This window comes from Mustela putorius, unplaced genomic scaffold, assembly GCF_011764305.1.
Source record: "Mustela putorius furo isolate JIRA1106 unplaced genomic scaffold, ASM1176430v1.1 tig00003909_pilon_pilon_pilon, whole genome shotgun sequence".
NCBI classification, from domain to species: Eukaryota; Metazoa; Chordata; class Mammalia; order Carnivora; family Mustelidae; genus Mustela; species Mustela putorius.
The window spans coordinates 39,972,346-39,996,950 of NW_025422057.1; the positions used below are offsets into that span (position 1 = coordinate 39,972,346).

Below are 24,605 nucleotides of genomic sequence, written 5' to 3' on the forward strand. Positions count from 1 at the left end.
TGAGGGTGGAGGCCAGTCTCAGACCTCCTGGTTCCCAGGCTGGAACATAGCTTGTGGATTGCCATGAGCTCTTGGTCACTTTCCACCAAGTAGCACCAGGACCTTTGGTTGTACCCTTGAGGTACATTTATGTACTTTCCCCAGGAAACACTTAGAAGGGCCATAACTCATAGAAGGGCTAGTGCACTCAATAGAAGATACAGGCATGGCTTCGACCCACAATTTCCACAAATAATATGTTTTCACAGTTCTCACCACTATCCTATTAAACACAACAGTAGAAATAATGTTTTTTTTTTTTTTTTTCGGTGGTGGGGTGTAACTTGGAGGAGTGAAATATTAATTCAGAAGCTGAAGGGACATATCAATAAAGGTCTATCCTTTGAGGCTACACTGGTTTCATTCTGGTGCTGATTAAAAATGGTAATTAAAAATTAGTTAAGCCATTATACTTTGACGTGGTAAGACCAATCTATTAGTATTTCACAAATGTCATCTTTGTTTGATAGCTAGATTAAAGCTGGGGAATTTCTGGTTCCTTCATAAGCTGATGTACTACATGGTGTTTCCTGACTCAGTTTAGGTGCCATCTCCTGTAGGAAGCCCCTTTTCTTCCTGGGCTGAGTCAGGGGCTCCTTAGATAATGCTACTAAATTACTTACCACACGGGACTATAATTGTTTTTCTTCTCTGTTAGATTTTAATTCTTTGGGTGTGGAGACCAGATCTAATTATCATGGCATATCTTTAGTACCCAGTGAGGTGCCCAGTGCAGAATGGGAACTCTGAAAATGTTTGTAATAGGAGGAACAGAGGAAAACAGAAAGAGATAGGGAAAAAGAGAGAAAAGGAGGAAGAGAGGAAAAGAGAGAGGAAAAGAGGGGGGAAGGGAGGAAGGAAAGAGGAGAACATTATTTGCAGGTAAGTTAGTCTTCATTGGTTTTGTCCCCTGGAAGCATTTTCTGCTTCCTAGGAGCATAGGCACCTTGCTGTAACTGATGGGGGCCTTCCTTCAGGCTGACCCGCTGGGGAGCCAGGTGTCCCAGGAATCCCTGCTCTCTGGGTGCAAGCTGCATGCTGCCAGCTGCCCTCTTTCTTTTGTGCATTCACAAAGAAGTTGACCTTGATCTCCAAATATCTACCTTAATGCTTTTAGCTCGATCAATAGTTCAGCGTATATTGTTTCTAAGGCAGAAGATGACTGCTTCCTATATATAAGCTCCCCTTAAGGAAAATATATTTCTCTTTGCAGGGACATTGTTATTATTACTATTACTATTACTTTCATTTAACAGAGGGTTTCTATTTTTGTTAGGCAAATCTTTTCCTGGGACCTGAGAATTTTCAATGAGTTATCCCTTTTCCTATCTGTTTCTCCTAACTGTTTCACTTCATCTTTAGTAAGATGAAAGCAAGGTGAGAAGCTGCTTAGCTATGGTGGGAGAGCCAAGATCACAGATCATTCTTCCCACTGGCAGCCTAATGCGTGACTCGTGGGAACCGGACTCTTAGAATGGTTGCTGGCCTGTGTTCCTGGCTCTTTGTCTGGTTGTCTCACCATGGCATCCAGCCAGAGGATTTGTGGAGTATTGTCATAAAGAAATTAAGGTGTGGCTGTGCTTGTTAAGAAAATGAATAGGTAGAAAATCCTGAATCCAAATCATGACCAAGACTAAGTTAGAGCCCTCTTATTGGTGCGAATCTGGGACTTGGTGAGTTCTGTGCCTTCCCATCTTTCCAGCCTGGAAATAGCATCTTTGCCAAAAGAACAAGGATGATGCAGATTGGGGGGTCCCTGGGCATGTGGACAGCACAGTCCCGGCAGCTGCTGTGACAGCTGCCCTTTCTAAACAAGTAGGGAGATGTGTTTGCCCCCGTCTTTCCCATAGCACAAGAATTAAGTTGCTTCAGTGGGTGCCCTGGGTGGAAGCCCATGAAAGCAGCCTGCTTTCCTTCCTAGCACAGTTGCCCACAGTGTGCATGTGCTCATGGACTCCTCTGTTCTTAGAGGTGCAGAGATGGTTATTGCATTTTGCTCCCTTGACCTGAATTAGATATTCCCTCTATATCCCCGAAGGCCTGGGAGTTGGGAAAATACAATTTCCCTTTGAGCACGGGGCATAGGTTAACAGTCATGAAATTGGGACCCCTGGGGCCTGACTCAGTTCTCTGGGCCAGCCACAATGGTGAGCTTGGGTCTCCCTCCTCTTTGTTCCCTGATGTGAATGGAGAGCCCCAACCCGCCAAGGCAGGGACAGTGCCGAAGGCTCCAGGAGGAGCGCCGGGAGGAGCGCCGGGACAGCGGCAGGTGTCGAGGCTGCTCTGTTCAGAGTGATGCTTCTGTGTGGTCGGTGGTGATGGAAGGTCTGGACAGCGCAAGGCCCTTTACTCACCTGTGAAGACCCGCCACTGCCCACTGATGGACGACCTGTCCAGGACAGAACCACGTCTGCAAGCTTGTTTCACTTTTTAAAAGGTAGCCTTTTCTTTATCAGAAAATAGCCTTCAGAGGAAAGCTTCCTCAGTAAAGAAAACCCATTCTATCCAAATCAGCCTTTCTGCAGAGTTGCCTTGGGGCAGTCCTTAGCCATTTCTGCCTGAAGTGAGCCGGAAATGGTTAGAGCATGGGAGCAAGGGTGGAGGTGCTTCTCTGTGCCATGCTGGACCTGGAGGGGCTGTGCCTGGTGGTCTGATTGCCCGGCAGGGCTGGGCTCAGTGCAGTGCAGCATTTCTGGGGGCTTGGGAATAGGCTCACTGCAGGAGTTGGCCCTTGAGAAGAAGTAGGTGGGGTGCCTAAGCAGAGCGGCCATTAGGAATCAGGCGGGACTCACTCCCAGGGCATGGCCAGAGGAGGACAGGGAGGAAGGGAGGGGAGAAGAAAGGGGGAAGGGGAGCAGATCCAGGATCCAGGGAGGGTTATGCAAACAGCGCTCTCCCAGGGAGGAGAGCCCCAGGAAGCCCCTCAGGTGAGGTTTTCTCAATCCCCACTTCCTTTGAGACCTTAGGGATCCCACATGGCTAAGTACATGTTGATGTCTGTGTGTGCGTGCGTGTGTGTGTGTGTGTGTGTGTGTGTGTGTGTAAGTGACTGATCATTTGGGGGAAAGGGGAAATAAGTTCTTCTGGGCTTATTTGAGGGGGAGTTATTCTGCTGTAATTCTCAAGAAATGCCTTCTGTGGCGAAGTCCTCTAGGTCATTGGTGGAGATGATGCCCAGGCGTGGAGCATCTCCCCCCTCCTCCCCTGGGCGCCGGGGAGGTGCCATTGGCATGCCAGCCTCACGGGCCCTCTGGGACCCCGGGCCGGCCACCTCGGGGGTGTGTGGGCCCTGCCTGAAGAAGGTGGGGGTGGAGAGCTGAGAGGAGCAGCGCAGCGGCATCAGCGGCAGGGCCCGGAAGTGGGGATACAGCATGTAGGGAGAAGCAGGTGTGTTTGGCGGGGGCGGCTCAGGGGAACCCCCCTCAGAGGATGGGATGGGGACCTTGACATATTTGCCTGTCTCTGGGTCATAGAAGGTCTTGATTTTCACCTGGAGTGGCAGGTCGAAGACAAAGTACTCTCCAGACTGGGGGTCTTGGAGGACCTTCTGGGTGGCAGGGTAAGGGACCAGAGGCATAAGGGACTGGGACCCCCCGGGCTGCCTCCTGAGTGGCTCTGAGAAGGCAGACACTGAGTGGCGGTGGGTGGGAGGGGGCAGGGAACGGACCTCGGGGAACCTGGGTCGGGACCTCTCTCCAGGCGATGGTGGCCTGCGCTCCCAGTCCTCCAGGAAGGGCTTTTCTTCATCGGGTTCGCCATGCTTCTCTTGCAGTTGGTCAGTCTTTCTCCTCTTGCTTGCCAGCTTTTTTGCCCGCCGCAGGGCCTTCTCTGTTTTGGGTGGGACCGCCGGTGGTTTGCCGACCGCCCTCTCGAGTGGAGCAGGGGGCTCTGGTTTCTCAGGGAGGCCTGCGGAGCTGCTGGCCATGTCCAGCACTGAACCTCTTGGAGAAAGGGTCCTGAGGTCTTCCGCGGATGGCTCAAGTTGGGGGTCCGAGCCAGCCTCCCACGTGAGGGCGTGTGTCAGGTCCTCCCGCCGGGCGACCCTGGCCGGGTAGAGGCCGGCCCAGGGACTGGGGTGAGGAGACAACCCTGGCAGCAGGCCCGGCTCAGTGGGGGCCTGGGAAGCATCGTCCCAGATGCTGCTGGCGGCAGGAGAGCACGCGCTGCTCTCATCCAGGGAGCTGGCATTAGGAGAAACAGCCATCTCTCCGGGCACCAGTCTTCTCCCTGGGGGCCCTGCTCTGGGTGTAGACAATAAGTGACTTTTGAAATCTTGTGTGTGTTCTTCCCAACACATTCCCAGCTGCCGTGGGGGTGGCTGGTCTTCTGCCTCGCCTTGGGGCAAAGCGATGGTGGGGATACCCCTTGGAACATCCAGCATCCCCTGGTCCGTGGAACTGTTCTTGCCTTTGTTTGCAACAAGGTGACGTGCATCCTCTGGGGGTGGCTTCAGCCCTTCGCCCTCTCCCATGAGTGGAGGAGATGGGCCAATTCTGGTTAGGACTGGCTGGGAAATCTCCTTCCGGGCCATGCCGGGCACTCGCCCGTGGTGCTCCATGCCCTCCCAGGCTGTGTGCTTCGAGTGTGTGTCCTGCATGCTAGCGGGGGTTGGGATGTTGGCCATTTCCTTGCTCTCAGAGCCACCAAGACTGGCCTCTTCTCCCCAGCCTGGCTTTGGCAAGTCGTCCTCTTTGTGGCTGCCACCCAGTGGGTCCTCTGATGACATGGTCCTCAGGAGGGGCAGCATGATGGGTTTTATCACGGGGGTGGCCCTGAGGGTGTTGTCTTTAATCGCAAACAGTATGTGCTTGTTTGAAGTGGAAGATGGTGAGGCGGTAAATTCTTTGACTGCATCCTTACTTCCCCCTGCCCAAGTGCCTCTGAAGTTAGCCTCCTCTCCCAATGCCTCCCTGGGTCTACATCCAGACAAACCTTCCCCTTCTCCTTGCAATGGTTCCCCCTTGCTGTGCTCCTGCACGCACGCGGGCCCATTACTCAGGGCACCGTGCTGGAGCTCATTGCTCCCCATCACTTTCTCCTTCTCGTCCTTCCGACTGTCTCCTGCACTTCCGTCATTCCTCCTGTCTTCCTGCTGGCTCTCGGTGAACCACGTTTTCTGCTGATCCTCAAATGAGGCAAAGGACTGGTCTGAAGAGCTGGTGCTGAACTTGGCCTTACTTTTGAAGCCTGGCATGAAATCTGATTGGGTGTCACTGTAAAACACATCTTCCTCTTCGGGAGAGAGGGGCCCCGGGGAGAATTTCTGGTTCAAGTTGGGATTCTGCAGTCCTGCATCTCTCTCGGGTTCTGTCTCTTGAGACACAGATCTCAGGAACCCCTTCTCAAGGCTGGGGGTCTTAGGTTTCTCTGCAGCCTTCCCTGCCTCAGGCTCTCTGCTGCAAAGCCTCAGGGACAGACGCTTCCTGGGGCAGGGTTTGCTGGCGTCTGGACTCTTGCCTGACCTGATGATGCCCATCTCTGGGTCTCCATCGTCTTTCTCGTAGCTGTTTCTGTCAGCTCCCTCCCCGTTGATGCAGAAAGGGGCTTGGGTGGTAGCTGGGGGTGAGCTAAGAGTTAGACAGGTCTCTGAAGAGGGTGAACCAGGGTCAGCGTCAGGGTCCTTCTGGGTACTCATGTGCGACCCAGAAGAGCCATCAGCTGGTCTCTCCTTAGGAAGCTCATTTGAAGGGCTCTCCTCCAGCCCATTGGGAAGGAGGACACCATTGCTCACTGGTTCTTGCTTGCCTCTGGTTTTCTCCTCAAGGCCCTTCAGGAGAGGTGAGGGGCTGTATGTGCTCTTCACATGCTTCCGCACGTCCTTGAGGTTGAACAGCAGGCTGGGGGCTTTGGATCTGTAGCTGTCCCGAGACTGACCTTCACTGGGATCCTTCTCTTGGTACCCATTCAGCTGTCCTGGGGGTGATGGGGTCATCTCCACTGGCTGGCTTTCGGATGGCTCCAGGACATGCTTGGTGGGGATGATGGGAGTCAGAAGCTTACTGATGTTAAAAGGAGGACTATAATGCTCGTTGGGGTCCATGGGCAGGTCAAGAGCCTCGTTTTCTGGAAATTGATCCTGGGGATTGTGCTTTGTATACAAGGCTGGGCCCCTTCTGGTGGCCTGCTTCTTCTCTTCCGAGGCATCTGGTAGACTTTCTTTCCTTCCTTTGCCAGGCTTTGGTTTCCTCCATGGGACCTGGGTTGGCTTCATCTGAGGGTCAGGCTGTGAGCTTGAAGCTTTTCCCTCCACAGCGAATGCCTGGGCTCCTGGATCCCTAGCTCCCCAGGGTCCAGACGTGGTGAGAGCCCCTGTGGCCAACCTCTTCTCCTCCTGGCTGCAGCTGGCCCGGGCTTGGCAGGGGGAGACTCTGTGTTCAGGGGCGGGGGGCTCTCTTAACATGGGTGCATCCTCGTAATGCTTGGGAGTTTTGCTTTCTGGGACAGGGTCAGCGACCTCCTTTCTCTCGGGCAGCCTCGGTTGGTGGGCGTTCCACGACTCAAAAGCACTGTGTTCGCTATGAAGAAAGGTTCCCTTGCGGGGCCACTCCTTACTTCTTCCAGGATCACCCTGGGCTGGCTTGTGGGGCGGGGACGGGAACTTGGACTCAAACGAGCTGGCTGCATTATCCGGTGTTGGGAGGAAGCTGCTGGAGCCGTGACAGGCCATTTCAGGATTCTTGGGGGACTCCTGCTCTCCATGCTTCCTTCCAGACTGGTGGCTAATCTGATGGGCGCTAGAGACTTCAGCAGGCACCCTCCTGACGGTCAGAAATGCAGAATCAAAGCAGAAGTTGACACCACTTTCTGGAAGAGGAGCAAATTTAGGGGGATTTTTGAGAGCTGGGGGCTTACTGGTCGGAGGCCTGCTGTCACAACATTGGCTCTCAGTCCTGTCAAAAGATTTAATTAGTGATGACACTTTCGAAGCCGGCTTACTGCTGCTCCTCAGACCGGAAAGGGGCACTTCCAGTCTTCTCTGGGCTGGTGTCAGTGGGGGGCTGCTCTTGGGGTACTTCTCCTCCCCTTGAACGTACTTGGGTAGCTGTTGGAACGTGGCCGCCCAGCCCGCATGCTCGGTGCCTTGCGACGGTAACTGGCTCCAGATGCTGTTTTTCCTGTGGGTGTGGCTTACCGTTCCCTGGTGAAAAGTCCCCAACACCTGGCGGGTGACGTCTGGGGACAGGGTCAGGTCAGAGTCGTTGAAGGATGTGTCCTCTGAGATGCACAAGCTCCGGAAGGCCCGGTCTGTGAGGCTGCTAACCTCCCTGTCGGCATCGTCCAGCACGCTGCCGATGCTCGAGGAGTCGCTGAACCCGTCTGTGCACTTCTTATTGCCCTGCATTATCTGCCAGCTGGGAGGGCTGTTCCTGGTTGGCCGGTGGGTGCCTCCGTGGGACGATTCTGGAAGAGCAGTCCTCTTCCCACAAAACTAGAGCTTCCTGTTGACCAGATGCAATTGCAAAGTGGGATTTTTTTTTTCTCTGCAAAAGAAACACGTGCAGGATATGAATGGGATATCCAACTTAGTGGCTCCATGTGAGAACAACACGCTGGTCCAGATGGGTAATGGTGTCTGTGATGGTTGATTTTATGTGTCAGCCTGGCTGGGCCCTAGTGGCCAGTGTTTGCTCAAACACACCTAGCTGTGGCTATGAAAGTATTTTTTAGATGTGATTAACATTCAAATCAATGGACTTTGAGTAAAGCAGATTGCCCCCCCCCCCCCGTAATGTGGATGGGCCGAATCTCAGAGACTGAGCTCCCCAGAGGAAGGGAGAATTCTGCCTAGGTCCCTCTGGGAGTGCCGTCTGCTCGGCAGATGTCAGACACGCCAGCCCCCATAACTGCATGAGCCAGTTCCTTAAGATCAGTCTCTTTCTGTATCTACACATCCTGCTGGCTCTGGTCTGCTGGAGAACGCTGCCTGATAATAGGGTTTAAGGTTCTGATGTACTGTTTTTGCAGAGAGGTCTTCCCTGACATTTCAGGGGGTGTCCCCTCCCTGCCTTTTCTCACTGTGTTTGGTTTACTTTCTTTGTGGTATGGAGCATACTCTAAAATTAAGGTGACTTCTTTGTTGCCCATTCCGTCACGAGACTGTTAAGAGCCATGAGCTCAGGAGCCACAAGGCTGTCTGTCCGCTGCTTGAGCTCGTCCCAGAGCCAACTCAAGAGAGCATAGTCCCCCAGAGCCTGCAGTGTCTGGGGGTCCTGAACTCTCTGTCTTGCCCTTGGGTGTGACCAGTGGGATATGCCGGGGGGGAGCCTGGAGGGAGCCGGATTCCCTGGCATTTCTCCCCCACCCCTGCTCCTGGTGTGGTGTGGGGCCTTGGCAATGCTGTAGTCCTCTCTAACGACGGCCCCTCCCCTGGGCTTAGGCTCTCACAGCTCCCCTTGTCCCCTGGGACTGTGGGCAGGATGGCTCCCACTTTTCCTGAGTGGCTCCACTTGCAGGGGTCTCCCTAATGCTTATACTCCTGTTACGGTCCCTTCATTTCATTTCATTTCATTTCATTTCATTTCATTTCATTTCATTTCATTTCATTTCTTTCTTCCTTTCTTTCTCTCTCTCTTTCTTTCTTCTTTCTTTTAAATTGTGGTGAAATTGACCTGAAATAAAATTTGCCAGCTGAACCTTGTAAGTGTGCAGTTCAGGAGCCTAAAGTGTATTCATATTGGTGCAACTGTGGCTGCCATCCATCTCCAGAACTTTTACAGCATCCCAGACCGAAACTCTGTATCTATCAGATATCAGCTCCACTCCTCCAGCCCCCTGCCAACCCCAGGCCCAGCAGCCACTGTGTACTTTCTGTCTCTGTGAATTGGATTATTCTAGGTCCCTCATATAAGTGGAATCACGCAGCATATGTCTTTTTGTGACTGGCTGGTTCACTTAACATGATGTCTTCAAGGATCATCCATTTCCATCCAGTTTCTTTCCTATTTAAGACTGAATAATAGTCCACTACGTGTTTATTCTACATCTTATTTATCCATTTTTCTATCAATGAACATTTAGACTGCTTCCACTTTTGGCTACTGTGACTAATGCTCTTATATGAACATGGGTCTACAAATATCTGTTCAAGATCCTGCTGTGTTCTTTTGGGCATATACCTAGAGGGAGACTTGCTGATCATATAATAATTCCACATATAATAATTCCAAATTTCTTTGGGAAACACCATCCTGTTTTTCATGGTGGTTGTATCATTTTATATTCCCACCAGTAGTGCACGGGGTTCATCTCTCCATATCCCTGCTGGCACTTGTTATTTTACGTGTTTCTTTGTTTTTTGTTTTTTGTTTTTTTAATGGTAGCCATTCGAATGGGTGTGAGGTGGGGCACTGCCTTTCTTTCTGGGTCCTGTCTGTAGGCTGCTGTTTCTGCTGGGACCTTGACCACTACTGCTGGGGTACATACTTCCCCTGCCTAGAACGTGCTGGGCACAGACAGAGGATAGGTCCACGAGTGCATGAAAAATTAGATAAAATAGCAACTATAGACCCCTGAATGGGCCCGAGTGGTGGACATTTGGGACAGTGAATATCTGGCAAGTGCTCTGGGTCCTTAGTTGATAAAGGACGTTGTCACCCAGTGACCCCAGTCACGGCAGCAGCAGAAGCCATCAAGACTGCATTCTTCCCTCCTTGCCTGGCTGGCCAGTGCAATAACAAGGCTGGAGCTTTAGGGGATGGAGGACAAAGAGGCTCCCATCAGGGAGTAGGGTCTGCACATCAGATGTCCCAGGTCCTATCCTGGCCCCGCACCAGGGATGGTGCAGGAGGTGTCCTGCCTAGGTTGGCTGCTGTTGGGTTAGTAGCGTTGTGTTTGGGTCCTGGAAGCCAGCCTTCTTTGGGGTTGTTTGTTTCCTGTGTCTTGACCACAGCCCGACAAGGAGTTTCCAGTGCTGACTCGTTGGCAGGCCGACCTGATTTTATGAATGGGAGAACTGAGCAGGATAAGCTGGGGAAAGGAGGGACCCCGAGTTCTAGGAACTGGATAAGCTTGTTCCGTGAAAGTCTCTACTTACGTGCTCCTCAGCCCTGCCTTGAATAGCAAGGCTGCATCTCCCCAGAGAGCACTGAGCAGCCTTTTTAGAAGGCTGAGGGCATCTGCCTCAGCTCTCTGACCCTGCTGGCTGGCCAGCAAGCCACATGCCCTTCCCCACAGGTTTTTCTTTTCGTGTGGCACAGGGCCAGTCACAGGGACGGAAGCGTTCAGATGTTGGGGAAAGTCCTGGCCTTTCTGATCAAAGGAGTGATCCCTGTTGTCTCCACTCTGTTGGTGCTGTTTCTTCCTGCTTCGAAGGCAGACACAAAGCCTGAGACGGAGTGTGTGCTTTGCTCAGGCTAGCGAAGTGCCACAGGGTGCCGGCTTACATAATGGACATTTAGTATCTCACGGTCCTGTAGGCTGGAAGTCCCAAATCGGGTGTCAGAGGGGTTAGTTCCTTCTTCAGGCTGTGAGAGAAGGGTCTGTTCCAGGCCATTGTCATTGGTTGGGAGACCGCCACCTTCTCTTGTGTCTTCATATTGTCTCTCTTGCATCGTGTCTTTGTGTCCAAATTTCCCCTTTTTAGAAGAGAGCCAGTCCTCTTGGATTAGAGCCCACCCTAATGAGCTCCCCTTAATTGATTACATCTGCAATGACTCTATTTCCAAAGAAAATCACATTCTGAGGTCCTGGGGGTTAAGACTTCAACATACAAAAAATTGGGGGATACAACTCAACTCATAACACCAAGGCATTTACTCTGCAGTCTTGGAGAACAAGCAATGACAGTTGGAAATCCATTTGCTGAGGATGGCCTCGTGGGCAGAATAGCCCTGGGTCCTTGATGATATTGCTGAGCTCTGAGCCTGTGCCTGAGTTCCCAGTCCTGGAATTTGTGTCATTGGGGTCACCTTAGTGACTTCGACCACTGAGTCAAGTTTTCTGAATCTTGAGGTCTTACAGATACAGTCGGGGAGATTTCTGGTGTCCTGAGTGCTGGGTTCTTGATCTTGGCAATGATTGTACTTGGTAATGGTAAAACGGGGGTTTCTATACTTCCACATTTAGATGAAAATAGCATAATTGGAGATTTAAATTTAGAATCTTAGAGTTAAGTAAATGACCGCCAGCCGATTAAATCCCTCCCACTGTTAGCAGATACTTGTCATTTTCTGGAACACTCAGCTTTGAACACCTGAGAACTTTGGGACAATTTCTTCTCCCTTCTGTGTTTAGTCTTGGTGGGGCTGAAAGTCACAGTGCCTGCCGAGACCTCCCTGGGCCAAGTGCAGTTGTGAGACCCAGGCCAGGCCCTTTGTACTGTTTCTTCTGGGAGGATGTTAGGATGGAAACGTGCTTGGATGTTCTTTCCAGGGGCAGGGCTGTCTGCTTACCCTTTCCCAGCCTGGAACTTCAACCTTCACCTTGAGTCTGCAAGGGCTCCAATTTCCTTTTAATACTTACCTATTTCAGTTAAATTCGTCCAGTTTCTGTTTCTTTTGTGCATGGCCAAAGAACCCTAACTGATCTGAGGTTTGTGTCATAATTCCTGATAGTCATAAAAGATGTTCACCATATTGGATATTCAGAAAATATAGTAGTCCCCCCTTATTCTAGGGGGTACCCCTAGTGGATGGCTGACACCACAGACAGTAGTATTGAATCGTATACATACTGTGTTTCACCTATGATAGAGGTCAATTTATGAGTTAGACCCAGTAAGAGATGACCAATACCCAATAGTAAATAGAACAACAATAACAGTATACTATAATAAAGGTTATGTGTCTGTGGTCTCTCTCTTTCAAAATCTTATTGTACTGTACTCACCCTTCTTGTGCTGATGTGAGATGATAGAATGTCTGTGTGATGAGATGATGTGGGATGAATGACGTGGGCACAGCGATGGAGCGTTAGGTTACTACTGACTTCTGACCATACATCAGAGGGAGGAGCATGGGTTTCTGGACCACGGCTGACCGTTGGTAACTAAAACTGCAAAAAGCAAAACCAAGGATAAGGGGGAAATACTTGAACCACATTTCTGTGCCCCGGGAAAGAGACCTTTATTTAGATGGCTTCTTCAACTCTGATTTGATTTTCCTATGTTCGGATGGAGCAGTCCACAGAAGTTGGCCCCACATCTGGTCCCACACCCTAGACCCCCCATGCCCAGTGGAGCTCTTCAGCACAGTAGATGACAATGGAAGGTGTTTCCTTGGGTTGGTTCCATACCTGTTACAGCAGTGGGGGCTGCAGGTGCCTGCCTTGCTGGATTTTAGAGTCCGTAGTTTAAAAACTTCTTCTCATGTTTATATTTGCTATCATCACTGCCCATCTAGAGAGAAGAGGAAAAATAGTATCAGAGGACCCAACGGGCCAACTGGTCAAGCACGCACCAGGAACAGAAGACGTCTTTGAATGTCAATAATATAGCAGGCTTTAAGATATATTTCTTTTTTTGTTTTGTTTTGTTTTAAAGATTTTATTTATTTATTTGACACAGAGAGAGAGAGATCACAAATAGGCAGAGAGAGAAGGGGAAGTAGGCTCCCTGCTGAGCAGAGAGCCTGATGTGGGGCTTGATCCCAGGACCGTGAGACCACGACCTGAGCCGAAGGCAGAGTCTTAAATCTCTGAGCCACCCAGGCGCCACGATATATTTCTTTTAAATCTGCACTTGAACTCAACAAAATTCCAGGCATAGGCATTTTTGGTGAAAACCAATATGGAGCCAATATCTATTCCTTGTAATATTTGCTAATTCTCCTCTGGTTCTAGAAATCTTTAGGAACCTGTATTAAGACTTTGGGATTTCTAATATGGTTGGCCCCATTGTGAATTAGTTTTTACTAGTCAAATCCAACCAAAGGCCCATTGCCACATGGATTAATAACTCAAGTTTTGCAGTAAAGAGAATGGGCAGAACTTGAATCCACTCAGCATGAGGTAGCCCGATGTTTGATTTATTGTTGGCAGGAAGATTGAGTATCTATTTTGACAGCTAAAAGAACCAAAAAGCTGACCAGGAGAATTTTAAGAGTATTCAGAATGAAGTGTAAACTAATTAAAATAAATCCATTATGCAAATTTTAAATGCCGACCATTGGGGCTTCCTCAAGACCTTCCTCATCTCACAGCGCCTCGATATTAATCTAGTTCATGGTAGTTTATTACTAATATTAATAATAATACAAACTCAGATTTGTGGAGTACATTTCTTTGGAGACCCACGGAGGGCTTTGTGTCTACCACCATTGGGCTGGCCTTGTCCCTGACTCCCAGGCTGTCCCTTGTCCTCACACCACCCTGGGTTTCCCTTTTCCAGAGCTCATGCCGTATTGTCACAGTCACCTGTCAAAATCCATATGTCTTGGGAATTGGTGGTTGCTTCATTTTCTCCTCAACTAGAAAGAAAATTCCTTGACCCTGAAAAGAAGTCTTATTTGCCTTTGTAGAGTTAACTCACCAACACAGAAACCAAATAAATGTGGGAATGCTCTGAATTGGGTTTCTTTATGCTCCATTTTTGTGGAGGGCAAACTGAGGCAGAGAAAAGGAGAAATTCTGTTGAGAAGCAACTCTATTGAGAAGCATCATGGGGATTAAGACCATCTGAGAAATTCAGGCTGATCTTTTCCTGTCACTAAATAGGGGGCCTGTGTCCCCATGGAGGTGGAGCTCGGGGCTAAGGATGAAATCAATTCTAGTCGCCCACGGTCAAAACATGGGTGCCGAAGGATGTGGTGGCATTTATCTTGTGAACATTTGTGGAAACTATCACTCTGTGCTTGGCTTCATGGCTCACTGTCATTGCTGCTGAAACACACTTCTTAGAGCCTAGCGCAGATATGTCCTGCGCGCCGCTTTGGGCTAGTCCCCTGGGCTATTCCTTTTTCATTCTCAGCATTGCATTCAGGAACTGCTTGTAAGACTCCCACTGTCCATGCCTGGCTCTGGCTTAGAGTCCCTCAATGACTTTCCAGTTTTAAAGAATGAAAATCAACCTCCTTAACAAAGAGCCTTCCTTTCCATCTTCCTCTTGGACTACCTTCCCTCCCATGGTTGGCTCTCCAGAGTGTGGCTCAGAGCCTTTGCATACACTGTTGCCTCTGCCTGGGATTCTTTACTTTCACCTTTCCCCTATTAACTGCTTAACTCCTACCTATGCTACAGAACCCACTTCACATGACCTTTCAATGAGCCTGCTTCTTCAGGCCATCATAAGTCTCCACGTTACATGCTTTTGTAGCTGGCTATGCCCACTCCTTTGTAGCACTGGTAATAATTGACTTCAGTGGTTAACTGGGCAATCATTGTTTAATGTTTATCTTTCCCGATAACCTGGGTGCTTCAAGGTGGCTGTGTCCATGCCCGTCTGGCTCTCCAGGCTGTCCCCGGGGAGCAGAGTGCACAACACAAGAAAAATATGTTAAACGAGTAGGCAAATCATTCCACCTCTGTCATATTATTCACACTATCGACTAGCTTAGCAGGGCTTATTTTATTGAAAGTCGATTATAACTGGATAATTGCAGAATGATCACAAATTTCACATTAGTGAATTTGGAGTCAAGTGGATTTAACTTACTTTTTGATTCCAAGCCCTGACCTATAAAATCTGTCTGTGGTCAGAGGTGGAAGCAGGCGGAATAGATCAGTCCTAGAGATGGTTCCCAGGTTGGCACAGAGGAGGATGTCCATTTTCACCATGGCATATACCTTTTAAGTTGGGACTGAGTTTCAGGGTTACCGGGAAGAAATAAGGAGCAGCTTCATGACTTCTTCATTTTCCTGTTTGTTTTTTGAATTGCACTCAGCTTGGGGATGACTCCGATTCCTTCTGGAGGGCCATCTTCCAGCAAGTATTTGCTGAGTTCACTAACTGGGTTGTTGTTTCTGGCCACGTACAAATGGTCACGAACCAATACCTTTTCTAAATTATGGGTGTCAGCAGATGACATGCTGGCATCTGCCCTGTGTGGTACAGGCAAGCTTGGACCCACGGTGCTCAGTTAGCGGGTCCCCCAGTGCCCCATCCATGGATACCAGACGCTGGTCAAGCTTGCTTCAGGTAGAGCAGATTCTGCACAGCAGCAAAAGGCAGGCGTCAATGGGCTGGACTTTCCAGTTCAGCCACCAGGGAGGGGTACAGGGTCTGGTGACACACCCATCCTATAGATGGCGGGGGATCTGAGGGCCTGTATGCAGTCCCGTGGTCTTAAGACTGGAAGAATGACACTTGAGGACGTATTTTGTTTTTCCTTATTGCCAGGGCCATTTTAAAAAAAAAGGTTTTATTTATTTATGAGAGAGAGAGAGAGTACAAGCAGGGAGGAGAGGGACAAGTAGACTCCCAGCTGAGCAGGGAGCCCAAGGCTCCATCCCAGGGCCCTGAGATCATGACCTGAGCTGAAGGCAGATGCTTAACAGGCGTCCCAGCCAGGGTCAGCTTTTTGAATCAGAGTATATCAAACAAACCAAATGCAAGTGTGCATCCTCATTGGTCAGTTTTTTCTTCTGATGAGCAATAAAATATCCTTCACAAAGTCATCACTAAATTCTAACTCTTCTGAAAAGTTTTCTCCCATGATGCTCTTCCCCTGCTGCAGGATGCTGTTGAACGATCGCGGCCTGGAATCCATTGCTCTTTGCAGATCAATTTTCTCTCTCTTGGTCCCTTACAAATACCTCCGCATGACCCTTATGCAGCCCCAGCTCTGTCCACACCCCCTCGCTCCATGCCTGTGGGGCACTGGAGAAGGAGCTGTGGGCCCAGGTGGGTCCTGGCTGGGCTCCTGGGAACGCTACCCTTGCCGCCTGCTGTGTCTCTATCTTCCCTGGGCCACCGACTGTGGAGTGCTTATCCTCAGCTCTCCTCTTCCTTGTAGGGTTTTCAACCACTGGCATCGCTTTATTCCAGTTTATCTGCTGCAAATCCGTCTTTCCAACAAGGCTTTGGCCTCCTTGGAGTGAGAGCCTCGACCTGGACCTGGTTTGTCTTTGACTGACAAGATTGCTAGTATAGGGTGATCGCTCCCCGTTCCCTGCTGCTGTTGCTTGGTACGCTTCCTGGCCTGCAGGGCTATGAAGACGGAGCTTTGCTGCGAGTGTGTGGTGTGAAGGGGGGCAGCTGAAAGCCCTGGCACCCCCTGTTCTCCTTGCCTCCCACAGGGCTCCTGGTGGGAGCTGGCCCAGGCCCGAGAGGGCAGGCAGCTCAACTTCTGCTGGTCTGTCCCAGTCAGTGAGGACAGCAAGTGGCTGGAGGAGGTGACTCCTTCTCCAGTTGCTCCACGTACAGCCACTCCTCCAAGTCCTAGAGCTGAAGAAGTGTGACGGGTCTGCAGAACCAGATCCTCACTCGGGAGGCCCCTGGGTCCAGCATCGTGATCACTTGCACAGCTGTGCTCTCTCTGCTTCCTTTCTGGGATGAGACAGTGGACCCTCAGAGAGGGGAAGCAACTATTACGTGTCACGCAGCTGGTGAGTGACAGAGCTGGGCTTGGGACCCAGGCCTGTGTGGTCCTGGAAAAGGACACAGCAAGGGAGGGGGCCATCGGTGGCTTGTCGTGGCTGGGGTGCCAGATGGAGCAAATGAAAAATACAGGACATCCAGTGAGATTGCAGATAAACAACCATGAGGATGAGCGTGTCCCATGTAATAGTGGGATAGGCTTCGTATTAGTCAGAGTTCTTTCTCCCTAAAATTAATCACCACAAACACTAAAAATAGGTAGTCATTGTTTATCTGAAATTCAAATTTCACTGGACATCCTGTTTTTTTAAAATCTGGCAACCAGAGGTCCTCACTAACTTTTGGAACTCAAAGTGGACTGCCATCGGAGGAGGCCAGTGTAGTGAGTCAGTACGGGGTGACTCACGTCTGTGTCACCCTGTAGTTCAGGACACACTTGGCGGCCATTATCTTGTTTGCTCCCTAACCCTTATGAGATGGGGCCAGCAGGCCTTATTGTCCCCATTTTCCAGGAGACAGAAGGACACAGAGAGGGGCAGAATGTCGTTCGGGGTCACACAGCATGGAGAGAAGAGATCGCAGGCCAGGATTCAGCTCAGTCTCACCACTCGGTCCCCCCATACTTCCTCCGGGAGGCAACCCTGACCCTCGATCTTGGGCTTCGGCCCCGATGGGTGTGTTTTGGGCTGTTGGGCTGCAGTTCAAGGGGGGAAATTGAGGGCAGTGATGGAGAAAAGGAGGGTTTTTGGTTCTAATCACCTCCCGCGGATCTGCTCAGCTCAAGTTTCCGTGACAGCCAAGGGAATGGAGGTGATGGTTCAGCTGGTGAGCAGAGGGGCCTCCTGTCGGGGGCGGCAGATGGCAGGAAGGTTCCGGTGGGCCTCGCAGAGCCGGGAGGGAGGCCCTCGAGCTGCTCCGGAGCCCATTTCACTCCCCTCTGGTCCCTGCCCGTCTTTGCACAGGAAGCCATTGGGGTTTGCTTTGCTGCTGGGTTTGACCACTTGGCTGTGGTGTGGTTTTTGAGCCTGAGCTCTTTGGGTGGATTTAATTACCTTAATTGAATGGTGTTTTCACTTCTCAGTAAAGGGGAGGCAGGAAGCTGGTGGAGACGACAGGGGTTGGTTTTATCACACCCAGAAGGCCCTAACAAATTAGAATTGATTCCTTTTGGTCTTCTTTCTGGGTGGGTTTTTGAGCTGTGGAGGTGGGCTTGCCTTGAAAAGTGGTTAAGTGTAGAGAATCAGGACAGTCCCCTGCCTGTGTGTCGATGGGCCCTGTTCCAGCTCGTGAAGGCACAGATGTCCCATATGCAGCCTTCACCACCCCACCTTAGCCCAGGCAGGCGCCTTGCTCCAGACCCCTGCCCTGCTGGTCAGTCTTGGGCCAAGCTCTTGACCTCTCTGTGCAATTGCCAACAGCCCTCTCAGCTGGTAGTTTCAGAATGAATGTCCTTGTCTATACCCATATTTTAAGAGGTGAACGGTGATGGCCACATCGACTTCCTTAGCTGGGGTCGTTCAGCGGGGTGGGGAAAGCAGGTGCGTGTCAAGGGTCTCAGGCCTCAGGCCCGATTCTGCGTGTGTCTGCGTTCACTCATTCCTCATGGAAACCCATCAGGGTTGGCCCCTGTCCCCACCTTACAGAGGTGGGGACTGAGGCTACCCCCCGGGTTACCCACTCTGTCTGGCCAAGTGCTGGCGCTGGGATTGCTGTCTTCAGCTCCAGGGCCCTGCTTCCTGGCCCCGTGATGACTTCCTTGCTATCCCCAATGTGATGATGGCTCTATCCAGTTAACCCCTTTTAACCCTTGGAAATTGGAAGTCTCAAGGTCATGGGAAGACCTTGTTCTTCTCCTGGAAGAACACAGGGGCTCTTGCAAGGCAGGCTGGAAGGTCTGTCATGCACCCTTTCACTTGGTGAGCTCCCCAGAGCATTACCGTGTGCTGCCCTGCTCCAAGGCTGGAGGTGCGGGCTACGGTGGGGCTGACCTGGGCCCTGCCTCAGGGAGCTGCTGCAAGTTGCCGATGGTACTGGGCCACATTTACCTCTGACTGCCTCTGATGGGCTTCCACTGGCAGCGTCTCTCATGCATGGAAAATCCAGCTTTGATCTGTACCTGGGTCATAGTGCATCTTCTTGGGCCATTTTGGCTCCACAGGCCTGGAACTTGTGAGCAGGGTGGGAAGGTTGGTCTCCATCCTGGCCTGGCTGAACAGTTCCAACCTAGAGGCTAGACCGGGAAAGCCACAGGCTCTCTGACCCCCGGGCTCCTGTGCCCTAGGAAAGGACAAGGCCGGCTTCCTTCAGCCCCAGGAACGCAGTGTGGTTGGTACCTGGCATCCCGATGGCAGCGCTGGGCTGGCATGTGTCGGAACCCTCCCTGAATATCATCACATACAAGGGGCTTCAAAGCCCCGTTGCATGTAGGAGACCAGGAGTCCCTGGGAATGTGGCTGAAGTAAGCAGCCCGGTTAGTCTGGACTAACCGGGCTCACAGAGCCACTTGTGGACAGGCAATCACAGCTACTGTGGGCATTCTGCTGCCCGTGGGAGAGAGCCCAGGAGGAAAGAGGCTTTCTCCCTGGAACTCAGCCCGGCTTGCTTCCCCTTCCCGCCTGGGTGCCCAGTCTGCCGTGTCTGGATGGGACATTTCCTTGGGAGCTTCCAAGCATGACCCTCGTCTGCAGTGAGAGGTCAGGGAGCCTGACAGAGGGAAGGCCAGGCCCAGTCTCAGCAAGCTCACCATGAGGGTGATGGCACCTGGCATCACACACCCAGTGGGGGGCCCTCTCGCAGGGGGAAAGGGGAAGAGCAAGATACAGAGGCAAGGGGAGGTGAGAGAGGTGGAGAGATGGGCTGATTTCAAAGACCCAGCAAGCTGCCCCTCTGGGACTGAGCGAAGTTTAACAGCTGGCTGTCTGGGGCAAAGTTCCTGCCTTGTAGCCCCGGCTGACATCCTGCTGCCCGTGAGCCGCCATGTGGTGCAGTGGCTCTGGGAGCCCTGAATCCTCCGGTGCTTGGATCAGGATACTTGGGCAGTGGTCTCACTCTGCAAAGTCATTCTGCGGCACTGTTTCTGACCATCTCCGCAGGCCAGGTGCTGTCGGAGATCACTCCTTGGAGCTCCTGGTGGCCAGATGGGCTGGATGGGACCAGAGGTGTCTTTGGATGCTCCCTTCCACCAGGAAGGAGCTCCGACCTGGTACCCCGAGCTTCTCAGCCCCACTCCAGGAGGGGCTATCTGCAGAGGCTGAGGGTCCCAGCCTCAGTGGCCAGACCTGACTCAAACTCCAGGGGCTGTATCTACTCCCAGATCAGGGCACACAGATCAGGGACACACAGCTCTTTCAGAAACACCCAAAAGGGTGGGTCCTCCTGGGTCTGAGCCAGGTCCTGGTTGGTGTTCCTCTACATTCACTGGGTATGACCTTGGCTAAACGATAGCAAGTCTGCAAGCCTTAGCTTCCTCATCTGTAAAATGGAGTGAATGCCATGCACCTGTGTGTAAAAAACAGGGGTTCTCCACTTTGGCACTATTGACTTCGCTGAAGTTCCCTGGGGCAAAATCACACCTGGTGGAGAACTGTTGATATGGAATCAAGGAGAAAGGATAGCTCTGTCACTGGAACTTCATTCATTCACCCGTTCGTTTGTTCATTCATTCACTCATACTTTCAGCCAATTCGTCACCCCTTCCATATTTCCTAAGAACGTCTTTCCCTGAATTCTGGAAACAGTAGTAACCGAAATGAGACAGCCATCAAATGGGCATTTCTAGGCAGTAGAAAGTGCTGGAGACCCGGTACCAAGTCAGGGTCATCTTGGGCAAGTCACTTCACTTCCATCTATCCCTGTAGAATAGGGACAATAAAGAGCAACCCTGGCTTTGCCCGCCCCCTGAGGGCAGCTCCCCACGCTGCAGAGAGCCGAAGAAAGGAATTGTCCCTGCGGTCACCACAGCCTGAGTCACCAGGTCTTCTGTTCTCCCCTGGCCAGGGGATGCCTGCCCCGGAAGGAGGCCCAGGGAGCCCTGGAGGCCACAGACCTGTGTTTTACCTTTGGCCATCGGGCACCAAGGGAATCATGTGCATGCCCCTCACTACACATGTCCCAGGAGCAGTTTCCTCCTTGCTTGTTTCTCCCTCAGCACACAGCAGGAAATATTTACATCCCAGCACAGAAACTGTGCAGAGAGGTGACCTTTGAACAACATGGCTTTGAACTGCACGGGTCCAATTATACACAGACTTTTCCAATAATCCAGTACGGTACTGCAAATGTGCTCCCTGTTCCTTATGGTTTCCTTACTTACCTTTTCTTTTCTCTAGCTTACTTGATGGTAAGAATGCAGCATATAGGGATGCCTGGGTGGCTCAGTTGGTTAAGCAGCTGCCTTCGGCTCAGGTCATGACCCCAGGGTCCTGGGATCAAGTCCCACATCAGGCTCCTTGCTCGGCAGGAGCCTGCTTCTCCCTCTGCCTCTGCCTGTCTCTTTGTATGCCTGTGCTCGCTTGCTCTCTCTCCCTCTGTCTCTAACAAATAAATAAATAAAATCTTTAAAAAAAAAAAAGAATGCAGCATATAATACATGTAACATGCAAGCGGTGTGTTCATTGACTGTTTATGTATCAGTAGTTAGTTTTTGGGGGAGTCAAAATAAACAGATTTTTGACTACATGGGGTGGGTGTTGGCACCCTTAACTCCCTCATTGTTTAAAGGTCAACTGTAGATCAAGGAAAATATATGATGCAAAATTCACCCTGGTTATTGGTACAACTCTTCTGTTCTATTCCATTCTATTCTTTCACTAAAAAAAAAAAAAACTATTTGCAATTTGGTAAGTGATTTCGGACCCAATAATGAGTTCTGATCTGCAGTGTTTGTTCTAAACTACTCTGGACCAGTAGCTTTCCTGGTTAGAATTTCCTGGTTAGTAGCACTTCTGATTAGGCTCCGTTGCTGCTGTCCTGTGTGTAGCAGCAATGCTGGATTTTCATTTGGGTGGAGTATTGGGGACCTGAGGCCCAACCTCTGTGACCAACAGGGTCTGACCAGATTCCTGTGGGGCAGGGGAAGAGACCACCTCGGGTTTACAGGCCAGGCCTTCCCTTTGCTTCAGTCCCTGCACAGTGCCTGCGCTTTTGTCAAAGGAACAAATGAATGAATGAATAAGAGAAATCCCCATGTACAGAGTACTTCGCATAAGACCAGCACTTTGCATACTCCAATATCATTGATTCATGTTTTTTATTATGTAATTAATATTTGCAACAGCCCTGCGAGGTGGACATTGCTCTTGTTCTTTACAGACAAGGAACCTGGAGTCCAGAGAAGTTCACTGCCTGAGGGTGTGGGGTTTGAACCCGGGGCTGCTGAGAGGGAGAGGGTGTCTGCAACCTGTTTTCAGGGGATTCCTCCAGGAGCTCCTGAAATGTGTCCTGCAGGCTGAGAACCTCTGCTCAGGACCACCCCACCCCTGGCCACTCGCAGCCCCACACTCCTGGTTCTCCTCTCATAGTCTCCTTGGAGCTCATCTTAAGACTCTCAGTCCCCAACACATACCCATACCCCAACACACCCAAGGTCCGGTGCATGGGTCCCTCCCCCGAAAGCAGCTCTGGAGTGTCCTGGGCTTGGGCACGGCGCCGGGACCACAGGGTCAGGGGTGCTACAGCATTCTCACCGTCTGTGCCCCATTTCCCCCTCTGTAAACTGGCGCCGTGGGAATGGGTGGCAAAGGCGGAGAAGCACAGCTAGAGGAGCCATTGCTGAGCCCCAGCCCTGCTGGGCACTTCCGGCGTCCATCCCATTTATCTAGCTCTGCTACATGCCACACACTTGCTATCTGTGATCTTGCTCAGCGGTCACAACCAGAGGCCAGCTAGGTAGGGCTGGTGCCAAGGGAATTTGAGGTGGGAAAATGGAAGGTCAGAGAGGTTGAGGAGCTCACTCGAGGTCACACAGCCAGAGAGCACCAGCACTGGGATTCATGCTTAGGTGTGTCTGTGCTACATGGCTCTGCCCTTCCTGTTCAGCCAAGGCAGAGCAAGGCTTTGGGTTTCTGGGGGTATCTTCATCTGCCGTGATGCCCATGCATGGTGGCCAGGGTCGGGAGCAGTAACTTCTGTCTTAACACCTTCTCTTCTACCTTCAGTGGCTCTCCTCTTCCCTTCATGGAGCATTTGCTTTGGCAAAGCTAGAGATGACATCTGTTGTACCTGACTGTCCTTCGGGAAGCATATTGGAGGGTGCCAGCTTCCTCGTCCCTGCATAGCCAAGAGTGCATGACTTTCTGGGATTGGGGAGGGGTCTCACGTGGAGAGTCAGGGAAGTCCTAAGCCCAGGAATTCCTAAACCCCACGAGGGCACACCTATACACACACTCATTAGAACCCGGCTATCCCTGGCTTTCTCATTTCCCGCTGGAGGTTGGAAGTGGATGGGAGAGGTCTGTTTGCTAGGTGACAGCTGTCCTTTCTCCGAGGGGGTGTGGCAGCAGAAAGCCCATCTCTTCCAGAGCAAGAGAGACAACTTCCATGACAGGGTACTGATAACCATCCAGCCTTCTTCATGGAATTCCTCACGGGATGCTTTATAGCAGCAAGAAAAAGAATTCAGATGTGACCATCCAGGTTATCCTTTAAAAAATGAACACTGAGAAATGCTTTTCCAACAGGCAAAGTTATTTAAAACTACAACTTGAGTTGATATGAAAAGATCAGCTTCTTGGAGCATCTTCTACTATGTTTGAGGACAATGTGGGGACCTTGTTGCCTTTCCTTCTCTCATCCAGTGGTCCTTCTTGAAGGCCCCAGCGGCCTTGTTAGAGGACTGAGTCCCACCGCAGAGATGCCCACTCAGGAGATTGGGCTGGGGCACAGGGGATGCTGTTGCTGCCCGTCCTGGGACCACACTTGCAGCCCTGCTGCCGTAAGTTGGAGACTGTATCCCTCTTTGGGAGGTTGTGCCACATAGGCTCTGGGGCCACTTGGGCCCCACGGTTGTCTGCCACTGTGGTTTGGGCTGTGTCTGCCTTGCTCAGGGCTGGTCTGGGTAGGCTGTGCCTATGGGGAGTGCAGAGGTGAATCAGAAAGCTGCTCTCTTCAAGGAACCATCGCCTAGGAGAGGCCGAGGTAAGTGCAAGCTGTGGGTCCAGAAGGTGGAAGGAGAGAGTTCTCATGGGGCCAGGCTTGTTCCAAGGCTGCTTTGCCTGCCAGCCCCCACCTGGTCCTGCCGGCGCACCAAGTGGAGGGTGGTGGAAGGAGCATGAGATGAGTTTTTTTTTCTTAATTATGTTTAGTTAGCTACTGTATAGTACATCATTAGTTTTTGGCGTGGGGTTCAATGATTCATTAGTTTCATGTAATACCCAGTGCTCATCATAACATGAGGTTTAGAGTCAGACTAGGGCTCCCATTACCTAACCCCGTATGACCTTGACACGTTACCTCTCCTCCCTGAGGAGAGGTTGTGAAGGTGGAGGTTAAAAAAAACTATCAAGAGTCCAGAGTAGAGTTACACAGCATAAGGACTCAATGAATGTAAGCTTCCAGCACTCCAGAGACCTGGGGTTTTTGAAGCAGACAGTGCAGGGAAGGAATCCCATATCTACCACGGCAGTACTAACACTCGCCAACAGGACTGCTGAGTGTGGTAAATGAGTGCGCGTGTGTAAAACACATAGTAGGTGCTCACTAAATGCCCCCTGGTATTGTTTCTCATCCCCAGGGCAGGAAAGTGTAGGAGAGCAGGAAGGGCACGGACTGACACCAGACCGCCTTCCGCACGGCTCCTGGTTCTGCTAGCTGTCAGTGGCCCTCTGCAAATCATAAACCTTATTTGTGCCTCGATTTCTTCATCGGTAAAGTGAGACCGACAGTCGTATTGCCTCATGGGGTCACTGTGAGGGCCTAATGAATTTGTCTTTCCCCTAGCAGCTGTATGTAAATGCCACTCTCCTTCCCACCACGCATCTTGCCTCATTTAGGGTTGGGGGCACGAGGGTTGCTAGGACGACCTTGCCTTTTGCCACCATAAGCGAGGCAGTGACTGGCCAGCACGCTGGAGAGGGCGTCCCTGTGTTAGGATCCGCCC

General features: G+C 51.2%; 1 protein-coding gene across 2 annotated transcripts in view; it reads right to left on the bottom strand.

Moving 5' to 3' along the window:
- Window positions 1-283: 283 nt before the first annotated feature.
- CUNH10orf71 (chromosome unknown C10orf71 homolog) overlaps window positions 284-24,605 on the bottom strand; it is a 28,255-nt gene continuing 3,933 nt past the window's right edge. For both annotated transcript variants that reach the window (XM_004765850.3, XM_004765849.3), the window contains exons 2-4: window positions 12,271-12,373; window positions 11,866-12,030; window positions 284-7,520 (exon numbers count right to left, since the gene is read on the bottom strand). In XM_004765850.3, coding sequence (XP_004765907.1) covers window positions 3,161-7,381 — 4,221 coding nt within the window. In that variant the 5' untranslated portion in view covers window positions 7,382-7,520; window positions 11,866-12,030; window positions 12,271-12,373 and the 3' untranslated portion in view covers window positions 284-3,160. The remainder of the gene's footprint in view (window positions 7,521-11,865; window positions 12,031-12,270; window positions 12,374-24,605) is intronic.